General features: G+C 45.0%; 2 protein-coding genes across 2 annotated transcripts in view; both read right to left on the bottom strand.

Annotated features, from left to right (window-relative positions):
* LOC123764074 (uncharacterized) overlaps positions 1-21,267 on the bottom strand; it is a 165,105-nt gene that overhangs the window by 101,760 nt on the left and 42,078 nt on the right. The window lies entirely within an intron of this gene.
* Positions 3,144-17,403, bottom strand: LOC138367687 (uncharacterized). The gene is made up of 2 exons (XM_069329651.1): positions 17,279-17,403; positions 3,144-4,212 (listed from the first exon to the last, which is right to left on the bottom strand). The coding sequence occupies exons 1-2, from the start codon at positions 17,401-17,403 to the stop codon at positions 3,144-3,146; spliced, it is 1,194 nt and encodes a 397-aa protein (XP_069185752.1).

Genomic DNA, 21,267 nt, shown 5'->3' with positions numbered 1-21,267 from the left:
GCATGATCAACCACACGCTCAACATGTTCAACCACACGCTCAGCATGATCAACCACACGCTCAACATGATCAACCACACGCTCAGCATGTTCAACCACACGCTCAGCATGTTCAACCACACGCTCAACATGTTCAACCACACGCTCAGCATGATCAACCACACGCTCAACATGTTCAACCACACGCTCAGCATGATCAACCACACGCTCAACATGTTCAACCACACGCTCAGCATGATCAACCACACGCTCAACATGATCAACCACACGCTCAGCATGTTCAACCACACGCTCAGCATGTTCAACCACACGCTCAACATGTTCAACCACACGCTCAGCATGATCAACCACACGCTCAACATGTTCAACCACACGCTCAGCATGTTCAACCACACGCTCAGCATGTTCAACCACACGCTCAGCATGTTCAACCACACGCTCAGCATGTTCAACCACACTCTCAAAATGTTCAACATGTTGAGCGATCTTCACAACATTCTTCCCTACACAATCTTCACTACCCACGTTAATCTTCCGTACAAACAATCGCCACTATGCACGACCTGTCTCATATGATCTACACGACACGGAACTGGATGAGGCTCTAATTCACCATTCATGAGCCTCGCACCACACGACCAGCTATGGTGCAGCTGTCGTTGTCTCTGCCAGCTATGGTGCAGCTGTCGTTGTCTCTGCCAGCTATGGTGCAGCTGTCGTTGTCTCTGCCAGCTATGGCGCAGCTGTCGTTGTTTCTGCCAGCTATGGTGCAGCTGTCGTTGTCTCTGCCAGCTATGGCGCAGCTGTCGTTGTTTCTGCCAGCTATGGTGCAGCTGTCGTTGTCTCTGCCAGCTATGGCGCAGCTGTCGTTGTTTCTGCCAGCTATGGTGCAGCTGTCGTTGCCTCTGCCAGCTATGGTGTAGCTGTCGTTGTCTCTGCCAGCTATGGTGTAGCTGTCGTTGTCTCTGCCAGCTATGGTGTAGCTGTCGTTGCCTCTGCCAGCTATGGTGTAGCTGTCGTTGTCTCTGCCAGCTATGGCGCAGCTGTCGTTGTCTCTGCCAGCTATGGTGTAGCTGTCGTTGTCTCTGCCAGCTATGGTGTAGCTGTCGTTGTCTCTGCCAGCTATGGTGCAGCTGTCGTTGTCTCTGCCAGCTATGGTGCAGCTGTCGTTGCCTCTGCCAGCTATGGTGCAGCTGTCGTTGCCATAGAGAGACCCTCAAGATACACTGCATCCGGATCCCAGGCAACGCTTGGAGGGAACACTGCAGTATGGACATGTTCCGTAGCCTAAGAAGAGGGTATTGTCCCTAGTGTCGTGTAGTGTCCAGACGATGTTCACTCGCATTACGCCAGGTATAGTGTACAGTGAGAACCTTCACCACCAGGGATCACGGTGAAGGCAGTGTACCGTGACGACCTGCACCCGGGCGAGCGTCGAGTGAACAATGAAGGTAGTGTACCGTGAATGTTGTTCAATGAGGATCTTCGCCCGGGCTAGGGTCGGGAGTGTGTGTGTACAGAAGACTCCCTCCACCAGGGTACATGGAGCCTCCACCAGGGTACATGGAGCCTCCACCAGGGTACATGGAGCCTCCACCAGGGTACATGGAGCCTCCACCAGGGTACATGGAGCCTCCACCAGGGTACATGGAGCCTCCACCAGGGTACATGGAGCCTCCACCAGGGTACATGGAGCCTCCACCAGGGTACATGGAGCCTCCACCAGGGTACATGGAGCCTCCACCAGGGCTGCGGTCATTGTGATGGTCCACGAATTTAGTTTTCAACGTATTCAATATTTTCAATAATACTTTAATTAAAATTAATCGTTGGTTGCGCTCGGAACACAATGGTAATATAAACGGTGGGATGAGATGGAGACAGAGCGAAATAGAGAATATAGATAGATAGACAGAGAGAGAGAGAGAGAGAGAGAGAGAGAGAGAGAGAGAGAGAGAGAGAGAGAGAGAGAGAGAGAGAGAGAGAGAGAGAGACAGAGAGAGAGAGACAGAGAAAGAGAGAGAGAGAGAGAGAGAGAGAGAGAGAGAGAGAGAGAGAGAGAGAGAGAGAGAGAGAGAGAGAGAGAGAGAGAGAGAGAGAGAGAGAGAAAGAGAGAGAGAGAGACAGCTCAACTTGTATTTCATATTGAGGATACACACACAAGCGGACACAGACAATTTAACATATCAGTGAACAGACAAACGGAGAGACAGAGTGAGACGTGATGCTTGACCCGACGCCGTGCGTGGCGGGGTATAATAACTCATCAAGGTGGGTATGTACAGCTCCTCCGGACACTTTCCTCGCCCTCCTTCATAATTCCTTCTTGCTATTATCTTTTAATTACCAGTTGTGAGTCTGCCAGTTCCCTAAGTCCTTGGTGGCCCCTCACCAGATGTCCTCGTCCTCTCTGAGGGTCTTGTGGACATGAAGATAATGGAACAAGTGCGTTATAGAAGTAATTGTTCATTACTCCTATGTTCTTTGTACACGCATTCTTTTGAATACAAATTTTCATTTTGAATTTGAACCTGCAGAAGGTCCTTTGTCTTAAGTGAGACATCGTCTATCAACCCACTTCCAAATATGTATTTATCGTCAAATAAAATCCTATATTTAAAAGGATTTAACAAATCTTTTTCACAATAAAGACACGATTGCCTCTTTTAATATTGTCAAATCCTATATTTAATAGAATTTGAGGTAAACTCATTGTTGAAACATGATAACTTGTTCCTCCGATCTCTAATACTTTTTTTTTTAACCTATGAGTACCCACAGTTCCCAGTTATCCCTAAAGTTACTAATGACGCTGCAAGCCAACACCTGTTATTCAACAATTTATATCCCTCTGGCTAAACCTTGTGGTCACCTCACACTTGTATAATGTGCTCACTTACTGTGAGGTTCTTAACACAATGTGCGGCACAGCCAGACGCCTGTGATGGGTAAGGTGAACAAGCCCTTGATGATCAGCCTGTGTTTACCATCACTGAGTTATATTCACAGTGTTTATGTTTTACTCCCCCTTTGACTAACATTGGCTCTTCCCTTCCTCATCTATTGTGTGTGAAACCTTTTGTGTATATAAATATTATATTCTGACTGTAGTTCCCTATATGTTAAAAATGCATCCATGTACTCTTATTCCTTTCGCGTCCTCTCGCTTCCTATTGCGTCCTCTCGGCTCCTCTTGCGTCCTCTCGCCTCCTCTTGCGTCCTCTCGCTTCCTCTTGCGTCTTCTCGCTCCTCTTGCGTCGTCTCGCTTCCTCTTGCGTCTTCTCGCTCCTCTTGCGTCCTCTCGCTTCCTCTTGCGTCTTCTCGCTCCTCTTGCGTCCTCTCGCTCCTCTTGCGTCTTCTCGCTCCTTTTGCGTCGTCTCGCTTCCTCTTGCGTCCTCTCGCCTCCTCTTGCGTCCTCTCGCTCCTCTTGCGTCCTCTCGCTTCCTCTTGCGTCTTCTCGCTCCTCTTGCGTCGTCTCGCTTCCTCTTGCGTCCTCTCGCTTCCTCTTGCGTCCTCTCGCTCCTCTTGCGTCCTCTCGCCTCCTCTTGCGTCCTCTCGCTCCTCTTGCGTCTTCTCGCCTCCTCTCGCTCCTCTTGCGTCCTCTCGGCTCCTCTTGCGTCCTCTCGCCTCCTCTTGCGTCCTCTCGCTCCTCTTGCGTCGTCTCGCGTCCTCTTGCGTCCTCTCGCCTCCTCTTGCGTCCTCTCGCTCCTCTTGCGTCCTCTCGCCTCCTCTTGCGTCCTCTCGCTCCTCTTGCGTCCTCTCGCCTCCTCTTGCGTCCTCTCGCTCCTCTTGCGTCCTCTCGGCTCCTCTTGCGTCCTCTCGCCTCCTCTTGCGTCCTCTCGCTCCTCTTGCGTCCTCTCGCCTCCTCTTGCGTCCTCTCGCTCCTCTTGCGTCCTCTCGCCTCCTCTCGCTCCTCTTGCGTCCTCTCGGCTCCTCTTGCGTCCTCTCGCCTCCTCTTGCGTCCTCTCGCTCCTCTTGCGTCCTCTCGCCTCCTCTTGCGTCCTCTCGCTCCTCTTGCGTCCTCTCGGCTCCTCTTGCGTCCTCTCGCCTCCTCTTGCGTCCTCTCGCTCCTCTTGCGTCCTCTCGCCTCCTCTTGCGTCCTCTCGCTCCTCTTGCGTCCTCTCGCTCCTCTTGCGTCCTCTCGCCTCCTCTTGCGTCCTCTCGCCTCCTCTTGCGTCCTCTCACTTCCCTTCCTTTTTCATCATCATCAATCCTGGTTTCTTATACTCTTTCATTTCCATGCGCTCTCTTCCGCATCTTTTACTTGTACCAGCGGTCGGGTGTCCCCGAGGGTGTCCAGGAGAGTGTCCAGCGTGTACCTACACGACCCCCTCCTCAATACCACACCTACACCTCCCTCAACTCCCTGGTCCTTGCTACACTTCCAGCATCACACTTACACACCTTCCATGCAAATGGTTGTTAGAGTTCAACCCCTATTAAGTGTAAGGTAATGAATATAGAAAATATTGACAGTAGAAAGACAGAAAGCTACACTATGAGAGGAAGAGGATGATTGGTGAAGGGTGGTGAGGGAGAAGGCGATTGATGAAGGGGTGGGGGAAGGAGTAGGTGATTGATGAAAAGATAGAGTGATAGACCTTGCCTCAGTTCGAAGACAAGTACTTACAACATGCAAATTCTGCATTGTGATTGGCTACCAGGCCGTATAAGAGTAGTAGTGTAGGATTAGTGTTCATCTGTACTTGACAGTCAGATAGTCATACTGGCTCATTATTGGCTGTTGGACGAGTGTTCGTCTGTGATTGGCAATAAACGGAAAGAATTTCTCAGTACTGACTACAGTCGTTCTTGGCTATACATATACTGCCCTGTGACTGACTATACATATACTGCTCTGTGACTGACTATACATATACTGCCCTGTGACTGACTATACATATACTGCTCTGTGACTGACTATACATATACTGCCCTGTGACTGTCTATACATATACTGCCCTGTGACTGTCTATACATATACTGCTCTGTGACTGACTATACATAAACTGCTCTGTGACTGACTATACATATACTGCTCTGTGACTGGCTATACATATACTGCTCTGTGACTGGCTATACATATACTGCTCTGTGACTGGCAAAAACACCATTGATTTCTGACTGTTTCGAGATTAGATTAGTCTGGAGCTGCCGCAGTCGACACGCTCCTCCTGGTTGATGGGGTTACCTGGTTGATGGGGTTACCTGGTTGATGGGGTTCTGGGTAGCTCTCCTACTCCCCAAGCCCGGCCCGAGACCAGGCTCGACTTGTGAGAGTTTGGTCTACCAGGCTGTTGCTTGGAGCGGCCCGCAGGCCCACATACCCACCACAGCCCGGCTGATCCGGAACTTCTCTTAGAAGAAGTTCTCCTCTCTGGTCCCATGAAGGGTGCGACTGGGAGTAAGGCGGTGGTAAGGTGGTGTTTAAGATTCAGCTACTCGGAAGACAAAGTTCCAAGTAGCACGGGTTATGGTGAGCCCGTAAGGCTCTTTGGAGCCATTATCTGTACAATATCTGGTACTGGAGATCTGGGGATGGGGTCCGTGGACGCGCCAATACAATACAAGATTAAAGTGTGTGTGTTTTGTTGTTGTAGTGGACGTATGTGTGATGAACACTTAGGGGTGAGGTGTTCACTTGAGCGTGAGGTGCTCACTTGAGCGTGAGGTGTTCACTTGAGCGTGAGGTGTTCACTTGAGCGTGAGGTGCTCACTTGAGCGTGAGGTGCTCACTTGAGCGTGAGGTGTTCACTTGAGCGTGAGATGTTCACTTGAGCGTGAGGTGCTCACTTGAGCGTGAGGTGTTCACTTGAGCGTGAGGTGTTCACTTGAGCGTGAGGTGTTCACTTCAGCGTGAGGTGTTCACTTCAGCGTGAGGTGTTCACTTGAGCGTGAGGTGTTCACTTGAGCGTGAGGTGTTCACTTGAGCGTGAGGTGCTCACTTGAGCGTGAGGTGTTCACTTGAGCGTGAGGTGTTCACTTGGGCGTGAGGTGTTCACTTGAGCGTGAGGTGTTCACTTGAGCGTGAGGTGTTCACTTGAGCGTGAGGTGTTCACTTGAGCGTGAGGTGTTCACTTGAGCGTGAGGTGTTCACTTGAGCGTGAGGTGTTCACTTGAGCGTGAGGTGTTCACTTGAGCGTGAGGTGTTCACTTGAGCGCGAGGTGTTCACTTGAGCGTGAGGTATTCACTTGAGTGTGAGATGTTCACTTGAGCGTGAGGTGTACACTTGAGCGTGAGGTGTTCACTTGAGCGTGAGATGTTCACTTGAGCGTGAGGTGTACACTTAAGTGTAAAGTGTACAGTTGAAACACCTCACACCTGCTCGTTTGCCAAGGAACACACTGCGCGCTGAACCTCACAATCTCACTGAACCACAATCTCACTGAACCACAATTTTACTGAACCACAATCTTACTGAACCGCAATCTTACTGAACCACAATCTTACTGAACCACAATCTCACTGAACCACAATTTTACTGAACCACAATCTTACTGAACCGCAATCTTACTGAACCACAATCTTACTGAACCACAATCTTACTGAACCACAATCTTACTAAACCACAATCTTACTGAACCACAATCTCACTGAACCACAATCTCACTGAACCACAATCTTACTAAACCACAATCTTACTGAACCACAATCTTACTGAACCACAATCTTACTGAACCTCACAATCTTACTGAACCACAATCTTACTGAACCACAATCTTACTGAACCACAATCTTACTGAACCACAATCTTACTGAACCGCAATCTTACTGAACCGCAATCTTACTGAACCACAATCTTACTGAACCACAATCTTACTGAACCACAATCTCACTGAACCACAATCTTACTGAACCACAATCTTACTGAACCACAATCTTACTGAACCTCACAATCTTACTGAACCACAATCTTACTGAACCACAATCTTACTGAACCACAATCTTACTGAACCACAATCTTACTGAACCTCACAATCTTACTGAACCACAATCTTACTGAACCACAATCTTACTGAACCACAATCTCACTGAACCACAATCTCACTGAACCACAATCTTACTAAACCACAATCTTACTGAACCACAATCTTACTGAACCACAATCTTACTGAACCACAATCTTACTGAACCACAATCTTACTGAACCGCAATCTTACTGAACCGCAATCTTACTGAACCACAATCTTACTGAACCACAATCTTACTGAACCACAATCTTGTCGGAAAATCCGACACCATTTAATAATCATACAGATAATAGCTGTATTGTATAAACAAGTTACCCATAGAAAACGTAACTTGTAGTGGAATTACCGTCTAAAGAAAACGGGATATCATCACCACATACTATTATAATTCACCAGCTATTCTGCTGGGAATTATTCTTAAATACATTAGTCTTTGGACTTTACCATCATAAAAACATCTTATATAAATTAACTTAATTATCAATATTAAAGTAGAGTAAATGTGACCCTTCTATCACTTTCTGAAATGTGGACAATGTAAGCCAGGCGTCAGAGTGAGGAGGAGGGCAGCCATTGTTGTTTTATACGAGACCAGAGGCTCACACGGGAGCAAATTCAGCTCCTGTTAAATTTACTTGGACGTAGTGTTATGGAAACCAAAGGTGTACCATTGTCAACACGCTGTCTACAAATTCAAGTTAAGTGTCTATCCGAAACCCGTTTATCATTCATTTATGGCCATTAATGTCAGGATATAGGGTGACCCGGTTAGATCACGTGGAAGCCTCAAACTAAAGGTAATTAAGCCAGGTCTTCAATGTTCCATGTACTGTATAGTGTTTTCTCTGATATAGCTTGTCATATATAGGATTCTGGCTTCACAGCTAGCGCACTTTTGACAGGTCAAGACGAGGATGGAAGACTTTGTGCACCAGTTACTGGGTGAGGAAGCTACCTCAAAGAGGATAATTTGGTGTCTACACCCTAGTTATACCTGGTGGACTAACCTGCTGTACTATAAGATAAGGAACCTTTTCAATGTATGTAGTTAATACTGTAGTTTGATTGGCTGCATATATATATAAACTAATAAACCCCCCCTAATGTGTAGAGGATCGATTTGTGAGATTATGAGATTATTGCAGAAATACAGTCCACTCATTATCATACAAATTGCTATCGAAGTATATAAATTAACGTAAATATAAATTCATATAAATTAAATAAATATAAATCTCACAGGTCGGTTCCCACAAATCTCACTGAACCACAATCTTACTGAACCACAATCTTACTGAACCACAATCTTACTGAACCTCACAATCTTACTGAACCACAATCTTACTGAACCACAATCTTACTGAACCACAATCTTACTGAACCACAATCTTACTGAACCACAATCTTACTGAACCACAATCTTACTGAACCGCAATCTTACTGAACCGCAATCTTACTGAACCACAATCTTACTGAACCACAATCTTACTGAACCACAATCTCACTGAACCACAATCTTACTGAACCACAATCTTACTGAACCACAATCTTACTGAACCACAATCTTACTGAACCACAATCTTACTGAACCTCACAATCTTACTGAACCACAATCTTACTGAACCTCACAATCTTACTGAACCACAATCTTACTGAACCACAATCTTACTGAACCACAATCTCACTGAACCACAATCTCACTGAACCACAATCTTACTAAACCACAATCTTACTGAACCACAATCTTACTGAACCACAATCTTACTGAACCACAATCTTACTGAACCACAATCTTACTGAACCGCAATCTTACTGAACCGCAATCTTACTGAACCACAATCTTACTGAACCACAATCTTACTGAACCACAATCTCACTGAACCACAATCTTACTGAACCACAATCTTACTGAACCTCACAATCTTACTGAACCGCAATCTTACTGAACCACAATCTTACTGAACCACAATCTTACTGAACCACAATCTCACTGAACCACAATCTTACTGAACCACAATCTTACTGAACCTCACAATCTTACTGAACCGCAATCTTACTGAACCACAATCTTACTGAACCACAATCTTACTAAACCACAATCTTACTGAACCACAATCTTACTGAACCGCAATCTTACTGAACCGCAATCTTACTGAACCACAATCTTACTAAACCGCAATCTTACTGAACCACAATCTCACTGAACCACAATCTTACTGAACCACAATCTTACTGAACCACAATCTCACTGAACCACAATCTTACTGAACCACAATCTTACTGAACCACAATCATACTGAACCACAATCTTACTGAACCGCAATCTTACTGAACCACAATCTCACTGAACCACAATCTTACTGAACCACAATCTTACTGAACCACAATCATACTGAACCACAGTCAACTGTTGTTTATAACAACAGTTGATTGGGAAGTTTTCATGCTTGTAAACTGTTTAATAAATGTAACCAAAGCCGTCAAAGATTGAGGAAAGATGTACACGTTCGTAAGGACTTGCGAAACTGCTTCGTGAATCAGGCCCCTGGTGGTCATCCGGCTGAAGCTGGCACTATCGACAGCTACAAGATGATATCAGAGGCTGGTATATCAGTTTAACTGTTAAGTAGCACACGAAATATATGAGTGTTCCGTGTGTGTGTGTGTGTGTGTGTGTGTGTGTGTGTGTGTGTGTGTGTGTGTGTGTGTGTGTGTGTGTGTGTCTGTGTGTGTGTGTGTCTGTGTGTGTGTGTGTGTGTGTGTGTGTGTGTGTGTGTGTGTGTGTGTGTGTGTGTGTGTGTGTGTGTGTGTGTGTGTGTTTCTGTGTGTGTGTGTGTGTGTGTGTGTGTGTGTGTGTGTGTGTGTGTCTGTGTGTGTGTGTGTGTGTGTGTGTGTGTGTGTGTGTGTGTGTGTGTGTGTGTCTGTGTGTGTCTGTGTGTGTGTGTGTGTGTGTGTGTCTGTGTGTGTGTGTGTGTGTGTGTGTGTGTGTGTGTGTGTGTGTGTGTGTGTGTGTGTCTGTGTGTGTGTGTGTGTGTGTGTGTGTGTGTGTGTGTGTGTCTGTGTGTGTGTGTGTGTGTGTGTGTGTGTGTGTGTGTGTGTGTGTGTGTCTGTGTCTGTGTGTGTGTGTGTGTGTGTGTGTGTGTGTGTGTGTGTGTGTGTCTGTGTGTGTGTGTCTGTGTGTGTGTGTGTGTGTGTGTGTGTGTGTGTGTGTGTGTGTGTGTCTGTGTCTGTGTGTGTCTGTGTGTGTGTGTGTGTGTGTGTGTGTGTGTATGTGTGTGTGTGTGTGTGTGTGTGTCTGTGTGTGTGTGTGTGTGTGTGTGTGTGTGTGTGTGTGTGTGTGTCTGTGTGTGTGTGTGTGTGTGTGTGTGTGTGTGTGTGTGTGTGTGTGTGTGTGTGTGTGTCTGTGTGTGTCTGTGTGTGTGTGTGTGTGTGTGTGTGTGTATGTGTGTGTGTGACTCTGAGAACGCAGAGAGGAACAACAGAGGTATACCAGCGGGTATGTGGCAGAAATATTATACCTGGTGTTAGATAAACCAAAACATACTCAGAAAAGATAAGCAGAGTTTGTTCTGCAGAAAAGAGAGAAAGGGAGTATAAAGAAAAACAGGAGAGTGTGAAAGTGTAAGGGAAAAATAGGAGCAGGCAGGATACAGGGTCAAGAATAAAAAGAGCAAACAAAGAGAGAAATTGAACCATTTATAATTCAAAATGCTGGTGTGGGTAGCAGTGTAGGAGTGTTCTCATTGGCCGAGCGCACGTGACGTCATTTCCCCTACCATGACGTAAGAGGTGAACTAAGCGGAGGCGGGAATAATGTCAGTGTCCGTCTGGCCGGCGCGTAAAGCAGGTGTGTGTACTGCGCCTTCTTTCTCCATTATGTGTTTAGGAAACATATATTATCCATCACAAACAGCCTCTACCTTCAAATGTAGATAATAGCACACAATGAAATCAGATCAACAAGAAACGTCTATGAGAAAATCTCTACCGCAGGACGGCGGATCGTTGATATTTCTGTTGCGTTTCCGCCATTTAAAAACTATTTTGTGTTTCGTATATCATTTAAGATATCCTTTTTTTTCAAATAAATTTTCTTCTGTTACAAAGGCCTTTTTCCCAGCCAGTTGGCGTTAGATTTTTAATATTGTTGATGTGTTCGCCAGTCTTTTATATATTTATTGTCGGTTAACAGATGGCTGGTTAATACTTTTATGTAAATATTTACAAAGACGGGCGACGCCGTCTGTTTACAACAAAATAATGCATCACAAAGATAGAAGCACTAATGAGTTAGATTAATCAGCAAATATTTCTTTATGTGAATTGTTTGGAGGAGGTTGAGTCCCTGAGACTCACAACTGGTAGTTGAGTGTGAGTGAGGTGTGAGTGAGGTATGAGGCATGGCTCTGTGTGTCCTCACAAACGCTTCTCTCCCTCTTCCCCTTCTCTCACGGTCCCGTCTCCTGACACACTCCTCTCTCTCCTCCTCACACACTCCTCTCTCTCTCTTCCTCTCTGTCCTCCTCACACACTCTTCTCTCCTCACACACGCTGCTCTTCCCTCACTCTTCGCCTCACCCCCCTTTCACCCCCCCTCCCCCCCCTCCCCCCTCCCTCTCCTTTCGCTCAGTCATTATTCGTTTCACATCTTTCATTTCCTCATTACCATTGTCCTGTATTTCCTGTCTTACTTGCCTTTTCTTTCAGAACTTGTTTTCCGAGCGCCTTTGTCTGTCTTCTCTCTTGTTTCCTCGACTCTTTGCAACACATTCTTCCATTTTTTGTCACATACTGTTGAATGGACCTAAGTTCATTAGGACAGAAGGACGATACTCTCAGGTTATAGGCAGTATAGACCTGCCTTATGATGTGAGACTGAGGAAGCTTAATTTACATCTCCAGAAAGACGCAGAGAAAGAGGTGACAGAACTGAAGAGCCCAAGTGGCTGAAAGGGCAAACCAAAGAGGATACAAATAATGTGTTCAGTGTTTCCACACAAAATAGAACGAATTGCAATGGATACATATTGGATACAACTAGATTTATGAGCGGCCTGGATGACTGTTCGTTTGGCTCAAATGGTTGTTAATTGGAAAAAAATAGTTGTTGATTTATGGTATAAATGTCCGGATAATCTGGTATTGTTTGATTGTTTCAAGCGTAGTTTAGACATAAATGAATGCGTTTGGGTAGATATAAATAGGAGTTGCCTTTGTATGAGCCAATAGGCTTTTTACAGTTTCCTTTGTTCATGTTTTTCTTTCTCCTCGCTTTCATTCCCTTCCTTCATGTTTCCTAACTTTCTATATCTCTTCCCTCCCCCCACCCAACCACTTGGACTGGGCGGTAGAGCGACGGTCTCGCTTCATGCAGGTCGGCGTTCAATCCCCGACCGTCCAAGTGGTTGGGCACCATTCCTTCCCCCCGTCCCATCCCAGATCGTTATCCTGACCCCTTCCCAGTGCTATATAGTCATAATGGCTTGGCGCTTTCTCCTGATAGCTCCATAGCTCTCACCCCCCCTCCTTCCCCCTCTACTCCTTGTTCATATCCTCTGTTCTGTTCGTTTAGTGTTCCATCCTTTCTTCTACGAATTCTATCTTCTCGTACCTTCATCTGTTACCATTTTCGTATCTGCTATCAAAACCTCTTCCTTCATCTCTACTCTTCCGCTTTCTACTATTTTTACCCATCAACCCTCTTCACCCCTACGCCCCTCCCCCCCCTTCCACTCGCTGGTCACCCCTCTTCCCCCTCCGCACTACCCATCCTCTTCCCCCACATCCATATCCCCTTTTCCATCTCTACACCCCATCCCCCCCCACCCCAGTAACCCCCCCCCCACCCCTCCACGTATACCACGCGCGACTCGCAAACTTTCAACTAAAACAAACAACAGCTCAGTCAGCTTTACAAGAAAAAAAAGTATTGACTTGCCACTAACAGCCTTGTCTGTGGTCAGCCAAGAGCAGCCGCCCCTCTCACTGCCCCTCTCCGCCCTGTGCAAATAAAAAAAGTCTAAAGTGTATAAAAGCCTTTTGAAAATCCAAAAGAAAAGCATGTGGCTGCAGCCAGGGAGTTAGAGGACGACCACCGGCTGGAAGACGACCCCGGGACAGCCCGTGTGTCTCAGGGAAGGGCGGAAGGAGGGGACCAGAGACTCAAGGTAAATGGTGAGTGAACGCCCAAATATTTAACGGGGCACCAGCGAAGATACCGAACATGAGATCTGGTGCTCTGAAGACTCACGAACACCTTGAACAATGTACTGTGAGAGAGACACACACAGAGAGCGAGAGGTGATACAGAAACAGAGAATGATTTATTTTCAGAAACAGAGGCAGGGAGAGAGAGAGAGAGAGTGGTAACTATGTAGTACATATGCTCCGGGCAGAAAGTGGAAATTGATTTGGCAGGTTCTGCCCCAAACTGTGGAAACAACTTTTGAAATTTGCAGGATATTATGAAAAATAAGAATGCTGGTGAGAACTGAAAGAGAGAGAGAGATAGGGAGAAAGAGAGAGAGAGAGAGAGAGAGAGAGAGAGAGAGAGAGAGAGAGAGAGAGAGAGAGAGAGAGAGAGAGAGAGAGAGAGAGAGAGAGAGAGAGAGAGAGATAGAGAGAGAGAGAGAGAGAGAATATGAGAGACAGACTAGAAAAAACTGAAATTTACCAAAACTTTGAAGCCGTATTACTCAACGTTGAGTAAGAGGAAGAAGACAAAGACAAACCAATGAGGCTAGAGAGTGAAGAGAAGTGAAAGAAGAGGTAGAGACGTAACTGAAAAGCAGAGAAGGAACGAAGGAATGAGTTGGTGATGATTGAGAGATGAGCAAGGAGGAGGAAGCTGGCGAGGATGGGCAATATCCCTCCACTAATTGCCCACGTCCCATTAATCTTCGGGAGTGAAACTTAAGAAGGATCTCCGGTTGAAGACAGAATAGCTCACAAATTACTGTTTTTCCTCCCGTCGTTATTGTCATAAAGGCAGCTGCAGTGAACCCTTCGGGGGTAGAAATAGAAGTATTGAGAAGTATTTCTTTCTTGTCTCAATAAACATACTTAAACTTGAACTTGTTAACCCTCTCGTGTAAACAAGTGTCCGAACAAGTGTCCAAATGTCAGTGTGTCCGTCTGACATACAAGAGGGCAGGCGTGTTCTATGGAGCTAAGTACGGAGTTGTATTCAGTTAGGTTCAACAACGATTCCAATTATGATTAATATGGATTCATAACCAGTTTGATTTAACACGAATTCGTACTCTTTTTGAATACAGAAAACATCATACACAAAATTTCAGAAAAAGTAATATAGAAAAAATTGCAATTTTGTTTGCCGAAGTCCTCAATTTTTGTTTTTATCGTGTTTTATATCTTTCAAGTTATCAACAGTACGACATGTGCAACAGTCAGTATTTAATATGTAACTTTCAGTCGTTCTAGGTAATCTTTCAGTGGGTCTCCTGTGGGCTGACGGGAGGACCTTCTAAACTCTCTATCTGCTGTGTATCTCTTAAGATCTGCAGTGTAGCTTACCATCTGAGATGCTAAATAGCATCTCAGTTGAGCATCCTTATCGTCTGGCCGTCAGGTCTCCCCGATGTGCTGAAAAGCTGCTGAAAATCCAGTGAGACTCCAGAATCATTAAATATTCCCTGAACGCTATGCCGCCCCCTCCATTGGCTATATTTTCCCCTTGAACTGCAGTGTGGTTCATGGTGTGTTACACGATCCTGTATACTGCATAGATCAGTGAAGTTTAGTGTAGCGTGGTGATATATTGCACAGTTCCACCACCTACACTGTACTCACCTAATTGTGCGTACGGGGGTTGAACTTTGGCTCTTTGTTCCCGCCTCTCAACTGTCAATCAACTGGTGTACAGATTCCTGAGCCTACTGGGCTCTATCATATCTACATTTGAAACTGTGTATGGAGTCAGCCTCCACCACATCACTGTCTAAAGCATTCCATTTATTAACTACTCTGACACTAAAAAAATTCTTTGTAACGTCTCTGTGGCTCATCTAGGTACTAAGTTTCCACCTGTGTCCCCTTGTTCGTGTCCCACCCGTGCTGAAGAGTTTGTCTTTGTCCACCCTGTCAATTCCCCTGAGAATTTTGTAGGTGGTTATCATGTCTCCCCTTACTCTTCTGTTTTCCCAGGGACGTGAGGTTCAGCTCCTTTAGCCTTTCCTCGGAGCTCATTCCTCTCAGTTCCGGGACGAGCCTTGTTGCATACCGCTGATTCTTCTCTAGCTTTGTCTTGTGTTTAACTAGGTATGGACTTCAGGCTGGATATGCATACTCCAGGATTGGTCTTACATAAGTGGTATACAGTATAGCATATATACAGTATAGCATATATACAGTATAAAAGTGGTATACAGTATACTGTATAGTTCCCTAGTGTGCTACACAGTCTCTGGAACATCAGTGTAGTCTCCCTTATAGCCAGAGAATTCCATGATGTAGCACAGAGCCCCAAGTCCTCCAATGCAGCATCAGATGGCCCCCATTTCCGTTCCTAGATCAATGGTCCTATTAACAACTGCGCCGGGTATAATCAACGATAATCGACAACGATAAGAATGTAAGAACACCAATGTTATGTACTCTCACAAACCTATTGTACCTTATTGTAAATGAATTAAATAAATAAATACATATCGACAATAATCCTTCATACGGAGTGAGGTTCAACCTCTCTTAACATGTGGGTGCACAGTTGGCTCCACAGCGGCAGTGATAACACTGTCCTGGGGTCACAGTCTTCACGGTGGAGGCCGCGTCTCACTCTAAAATGGTATTGTCACTGTAGTGATGGATGGATGGTGAGGCTCCGGGAGACAGTGTCCAGGGTGAGTCAGTGGCTCGTGGGTAATACTGTCACCCATCACCATCTGACACCCCTCTCCCCCTCCCATCTCCTCTCACCTCTCTCCCTCCCATCTCCTCTCACCTCTCCCCCTCCCATCTCCTCTCACCTCTCCCCCTCCCATCTCCTCTCACCTCTCTCCCTCCCATCTCATTCAGATCCCTTCCGCATATCTCCCTGCCCTCTTCCTCTTCCTCCTCCTCCTCCTCCTCCTCCCTCGACTAACAACAATAGTGTCAGCCGCAGGGGCTGTGAGGCACCGCTCCTGGCACACAGTGGTGCCGCTGGTCTTATAGAGTCAATGGTGGCACTCGCGTCTTAGAGCCAAAGGTGGCACTAGCGTCCTTTAACAACTTGGGGGACACTCGGGCTAAATTTGCGCAAGTGGTGCTTCAGCAAAAGTTTGCAAAAAGTTGGTATACATCGTATCCATTTTTTCGCCCTGTGGCAGTTGTCCGTGCGTGTGCTTCCATATGTGTGCTGGCAGGGTGGAGTTCCAGCTCCTGGACCACCATATTGTCTGTGAACTTACAACACAAAATATATGATGAAAACGACTAATCGAGAATTTTGGAATTCGAACGATATAAAAATAAACAGGAGTATTACGAAGAAAACTGGGATAAACGGAAAAATAAGAAATGATGGGAATATGGTAACGATGTTAGTCATAAAAAATATCATAAAGAGAATAAAATTCAAATGAATTATTACGAAAATTAAACTGATTGAATCACTGACTATCGATCTACTGTTTCATTCACACATTTAAAGTATCGAAGGAACTTACACGGTGAATTACACTTCAAAATACATTGACCCTTTCCATGGGGTATATAGTCGTAATAACTTGTCGCTTTCCCCCTAATAGTTCCCTTCCCTTCCTTACTAGTCACTTACTAGTCGCGGCATAAAATCACTGGACTTGAAAACATGAAAATAATTACTGAATTACCGATTCGGGCTGAATCACCGTACCCACTGAATCACGATGCCCACAGAATCACGAGACCCACCGAATCACGATGCCCACAGAATCACGAGACCCACTGAATCACGATGCCCACTGAATCACGAGACCCACTGAATCACGATGCCCACAGAATCACGAGACCCACTGAATCACGATGCCCACTGAATCACGAGACCCACTGAATCACGATGCCCACAGAATCACGAGACCCACTGAATCACGATGCCCACTGAATCACGAGACCCACTGAATCACGATGCCCACTGAATCACGAGACCCACTGAATCACGATGCCCACAGAATCACGAGACCCACTGAATCACGAAGCCTAATGAGACACGATACCCAATGCATTACAATACTCAACGAATCGGGAATATGAATAAATACGAATCATATTGACTCGCTGAATATCAAGTTCCTCTCATGTCACTCGGTACTCGGGGTACAGTGCACATCTCTATGACTGGAAAATTAAAACTTAACTCTTTACGAAGATCAATATAATCTGAACCTCGGCCTTCATCACTCCAAATGTGAACAAATGTGAACAAATTCCACTTTTTTGTCAGGATCACCATTCTGTTGGCTGTTATGAATTTTTGGGGGAGTTTTAGGCATGCAACAAAAAAGTGCCTATCGTGGAAAAAATGCCAAATGCCCAACAAAATAGCCAAAATGCCCAACCCTAAAAAATGTCCAAGAAAAAAATACAAAATGCATAAGGAAAAAATTACAAAACGAACAACAAAAAAGTGGCGAAGGTCCAACAGAAAAGTGGCAAAGGCCCAACAGAAAAGTGGCAAAGGCCCAACAGAAAAGTGGCAAAGGCCCAACAGAAAAGTGGCAAAGGCCCAACAGAAAAGTGGCAAAGGCCCAACAGAAAAGTGGCAAAGGCCCAACAAAAAAGTGGCAAAGGCCCAACAAATAAGTGACAAAGGCCCAACAGAAAAGTGGCAAAGGCCCAACAGAAAAGTGGCAAAGGCCCAACAGAAAAGTGGCAAAGGCCCAACAGAAAAGTGGCAAAGGCCCAACAGAAAAGTGGCAAAGGCCCAACAAAAAAGTGGCAAAGGCCCAACAAATAAGTGACAAAGGCCCAACAAATAAGTGGCTAAGGGTCTACAAAAAATTGGCATACGCCCAACCAAAAAGTCCCAAACATCTAACAAAAAAGTGGAAACTAGCCAAGAAAACGTTCTGAACAGCCAAGAAAAAAGTTCTAAACCTGCCAAAAAATAGCACTAAACGGCCAACTAATAAGTGCCAAACGGCCAACTAATAAGTGCCAAACGGCCAACTAATAAGTGCCAAACGGCCAACTAATAAGTGCCAAAACATACACAAAAAACATATAGACATACAGAAAGAAACATAAACATATAGAGGGAAAATGGGAATAGAGGTAAGGCAAAAGAAAGTGAGCCATTCAGGGAGAAAAGACTGAAAAATAGATGAGGGCAGAAGGAAAATGTTGGGAATAAAATGAAATGAAGGGAAGAGAGACTTTCAAGAAGTATGTGAAAGATGAGAAATAATTGGAGGGGATTGCTATAAAGGAAGTGACCCAGACAAATTGGTTTGTTTTCTGGAAAAGCTTATACAAACTATTTTTGTGGTTTTGTTGCGTACAGTCGATAACACGTTGTGCCCCGTTACACAACATGCTCCAATTAAGTGAAACCTGGCAGAATGTATCCGTAGATTTATGAACAAAGAGTTGTGATGCATCCTTTGGCAAAACTGTATTGGTCCAAACATTCAGATCTGATAAGAAAGAACTTACTGACTCCCAACGACCTGAAAGTACTAGTATAAAAACTATGATTTGTTCAGATCTGAAACCTACATCTATGGACAGCACAAAACGTCCACTAGACTGTGCGACACAGTGGTTGCAAGGATCAGGTTGGGTTACCGTTACCTGTGGCAGGTGGCTGCAGGTGACGGGTCTCCCAATCCTGAGCACTCCAGTTGCAAACTCTGTGAGCAGGAACTACGGCATGATCTCCCGCACTACATCACTGAATGCCCAGTTATTAGACCTTTCAGACCAGTTGGCATGAGGTACCTGGAGCTTTGCAATTACTTTATTCACTCTCGTATTCTTGAAGATATCCTCACAGTATACCCAAAATTTGCCAGTGCAGGCTATTAAACACATGGCTCTGTATGACTAACCATCCTGCGAGATGGGGACTTGTATTATCACTGCTACCTTATTCAATCTTGTGTTGTTGATATCCTCAAAATGCATCCGGAGTCTGCCAGTGCAGACCGCTTATCACATGCCTCTGTATGACTAACCATCCTGTGTGATGGGGATTTTTTAGCATCACCTAGTTAGCTTTTTTGACACACTGCACTCCACTTCATATAGTCTAGGGTAGCTGCACTAATGCAGATGTACCTAATATGTTAATAAAAAAAAAAAAGCATCCTTTGGCTGTTGACCTTGAAAGTTATAGGGACATGAACCAGAACATTGAAACGTGTAGGCAGCACAAATACCTTGAAGTTGGTATTAACAGTGACATTGTAAACGATCTACACCGTAGGTTAAAAGAAAGACTAAAACCATTGAGAACACTTACTGGTAAGAATATTGGTATCAATATTAAATATGCTAGACTATTCTATATGATGTTTGTTAGATCTCTCGTTGATTATAATGCTCTGCACTTAATTAATTTCCCCTCCTCTGTGTTGGACAAACTTGAAGTAGTACAGAATGAGGCCATGAGGATAATTCTTGGTGCCCCAAGATGCACAAGAATCATCAACATGAGGGAAGAACTGAAGCTTCCAACCATACTAGAGAGAATAATGCAAGTTAACACTACCTTTTGCCTTAAAGTCATGAGAGATCCTACATCTCCTGCATTGCTCAGAGACAAATTATTTAGTGCTGTTAACACCCTTTTGACTGGTGCCGACATAACAACTCACTCCTTTTATGATAATTGGCTGAGCAACAATGCTTACAATCTCATTAAACTTAACATTCCTTTTAAGTGCAATCTACCTGTCTCTGATATTCCTCTTTATCTGTACCCCACCATTCAGGTATCATACACACCTGTCACCAAGAAAGATAATGAGAATCTTTCTCTTCTCAAAGCTGTCACACTTGAAACAATTGCCTCCTCCATCGAGAGTTTAAGATCTCACGAGCACTGTGTCTACACCGACGGCTCAGTCCAGTCTTCTACTGGACGGACTGCAGCAGCATGTAGGTTTTATAGAAATAATATTTGCACAAAGACTGTCAGTGTCAGGTTAAACAACTGGCTGACCTCCACACAAGCAGAACTAGCAGCATTACACTTAGCTACCAGTACATTAAAAAACATTGGAGGAATAATATTCTGCGATTCAAAGTCTGCTCTTCAAGCAATCGAAAACTTCTCTTGGAAGATCCACAGCAAGAACCTCATACTCCCAATTATAAATGACCTAATTGCTGCACAGAGTAAAGGGTCTCGAATCTCCTTTGTATGGATACCTTCACACATAAATATAACCCATCATAATGAGACAGACATTGCAGCCAAATTAGCGTGTAACAAAGATGAAGTTGAATTAGATCTAGGTATCCCCATCTCTGCTGTCAAAGCTGTATTGGTCCAAACATTCAGATCTGATAGGAAAGAACTTACTGACTCCCAACGACCTGAAAGTACTAGTATAAAAAACTATGATTTGTTCAGATCTGAAACCTACATCTATGGACAGCACAAAACGTCCACTAGACTGTGCGACACAGTGGTTGCAAGGATCAGGTTGGGTTACCGTTACCTGTGGCAGGTGGCTGCAGGTGACGGATCTCCCAATCCTGAGCACTCCAGTTGCAAACTCTGTGAGCAGGAACTACGGCACGATCTCCCGCACTACATCACTGAATGCCCAGTTATTAGACCTTTCAGACCAGTTGGCATGAGGTACCTGGAGCTTTGCAATTACTTTATTCACTCTCGTATTCTTGAAGATATCCTCACAGTGTACCCAAAATTTGCCAGTGCAGGCTACTAAACACATGACTCTGTATGACTAACCATCCTGCGAGATGGGGACTTGTATTACCACTGCTACCTTATTCACTCTTGTGTTGATGATATTCTCAAAATGCATCCGGAGTCTGCCAGTGCAGACCGCTTATCACGTGCCTCTGTATGACTAACCATCCTGTGTGATGGGGATTTTATAGCATCACCTAGTTAGCTTTTTTGACACACTGTACTCCACTTCATATAGTCTAGGGTAGCTGCACTAATGCAGATGTACCTAATATATTAATAATAATAAAAAAAGCATCCTGTGCGGTGGGGCATTTTAGTATTTCGTAGCTATTTCTAGACACAATTTGTACCCCCCCTTCATATACTCTAGGGTAGCTCCATAAATTCGGGTATACCTAAACGTGTTAATAAAGAAAAAAAATCAAAGTT

Source organism: Procambarus clarkii, chromosome 23 (genome assembly GCF_040958095.1).
Source record: "Procambarus clarkii isolate CNS0578487 chromosome 23, FALCON_Pclarkii_2.0, whole genome shotgun sequence".
NCBI classification, from domain to species: domain Eukaryota; kingdom Metazoa; phylum Arthropoda; class Malacostraca; order Decapoda; family Cambaridae; genus Procambarus; species Procambarus clarkii.
Note: the sequence above shows the minus strand (reverse complement) of the source record. Positions and strands in the feature narration are given on the sequence as shown.

What these genes read in the sequence shown, in the direction of transcription:
- LOC138367687 (XM_069329651.1), bottom strand. Translation starts at nt 17,403, where the DNA reads ATGGTGATCCTGACAAAAAAGTGGAATTTGTTCACATTTGTTCACATT. An exon ending in AATTTTCCAGTCATAGAGAT is followed by an intron (nt 4,213 to 17,278) that starts GTGCACTGTACC and finishes ATAAGAAACCAG; the next exon opens with GATTGATGATGATGAAAAAG.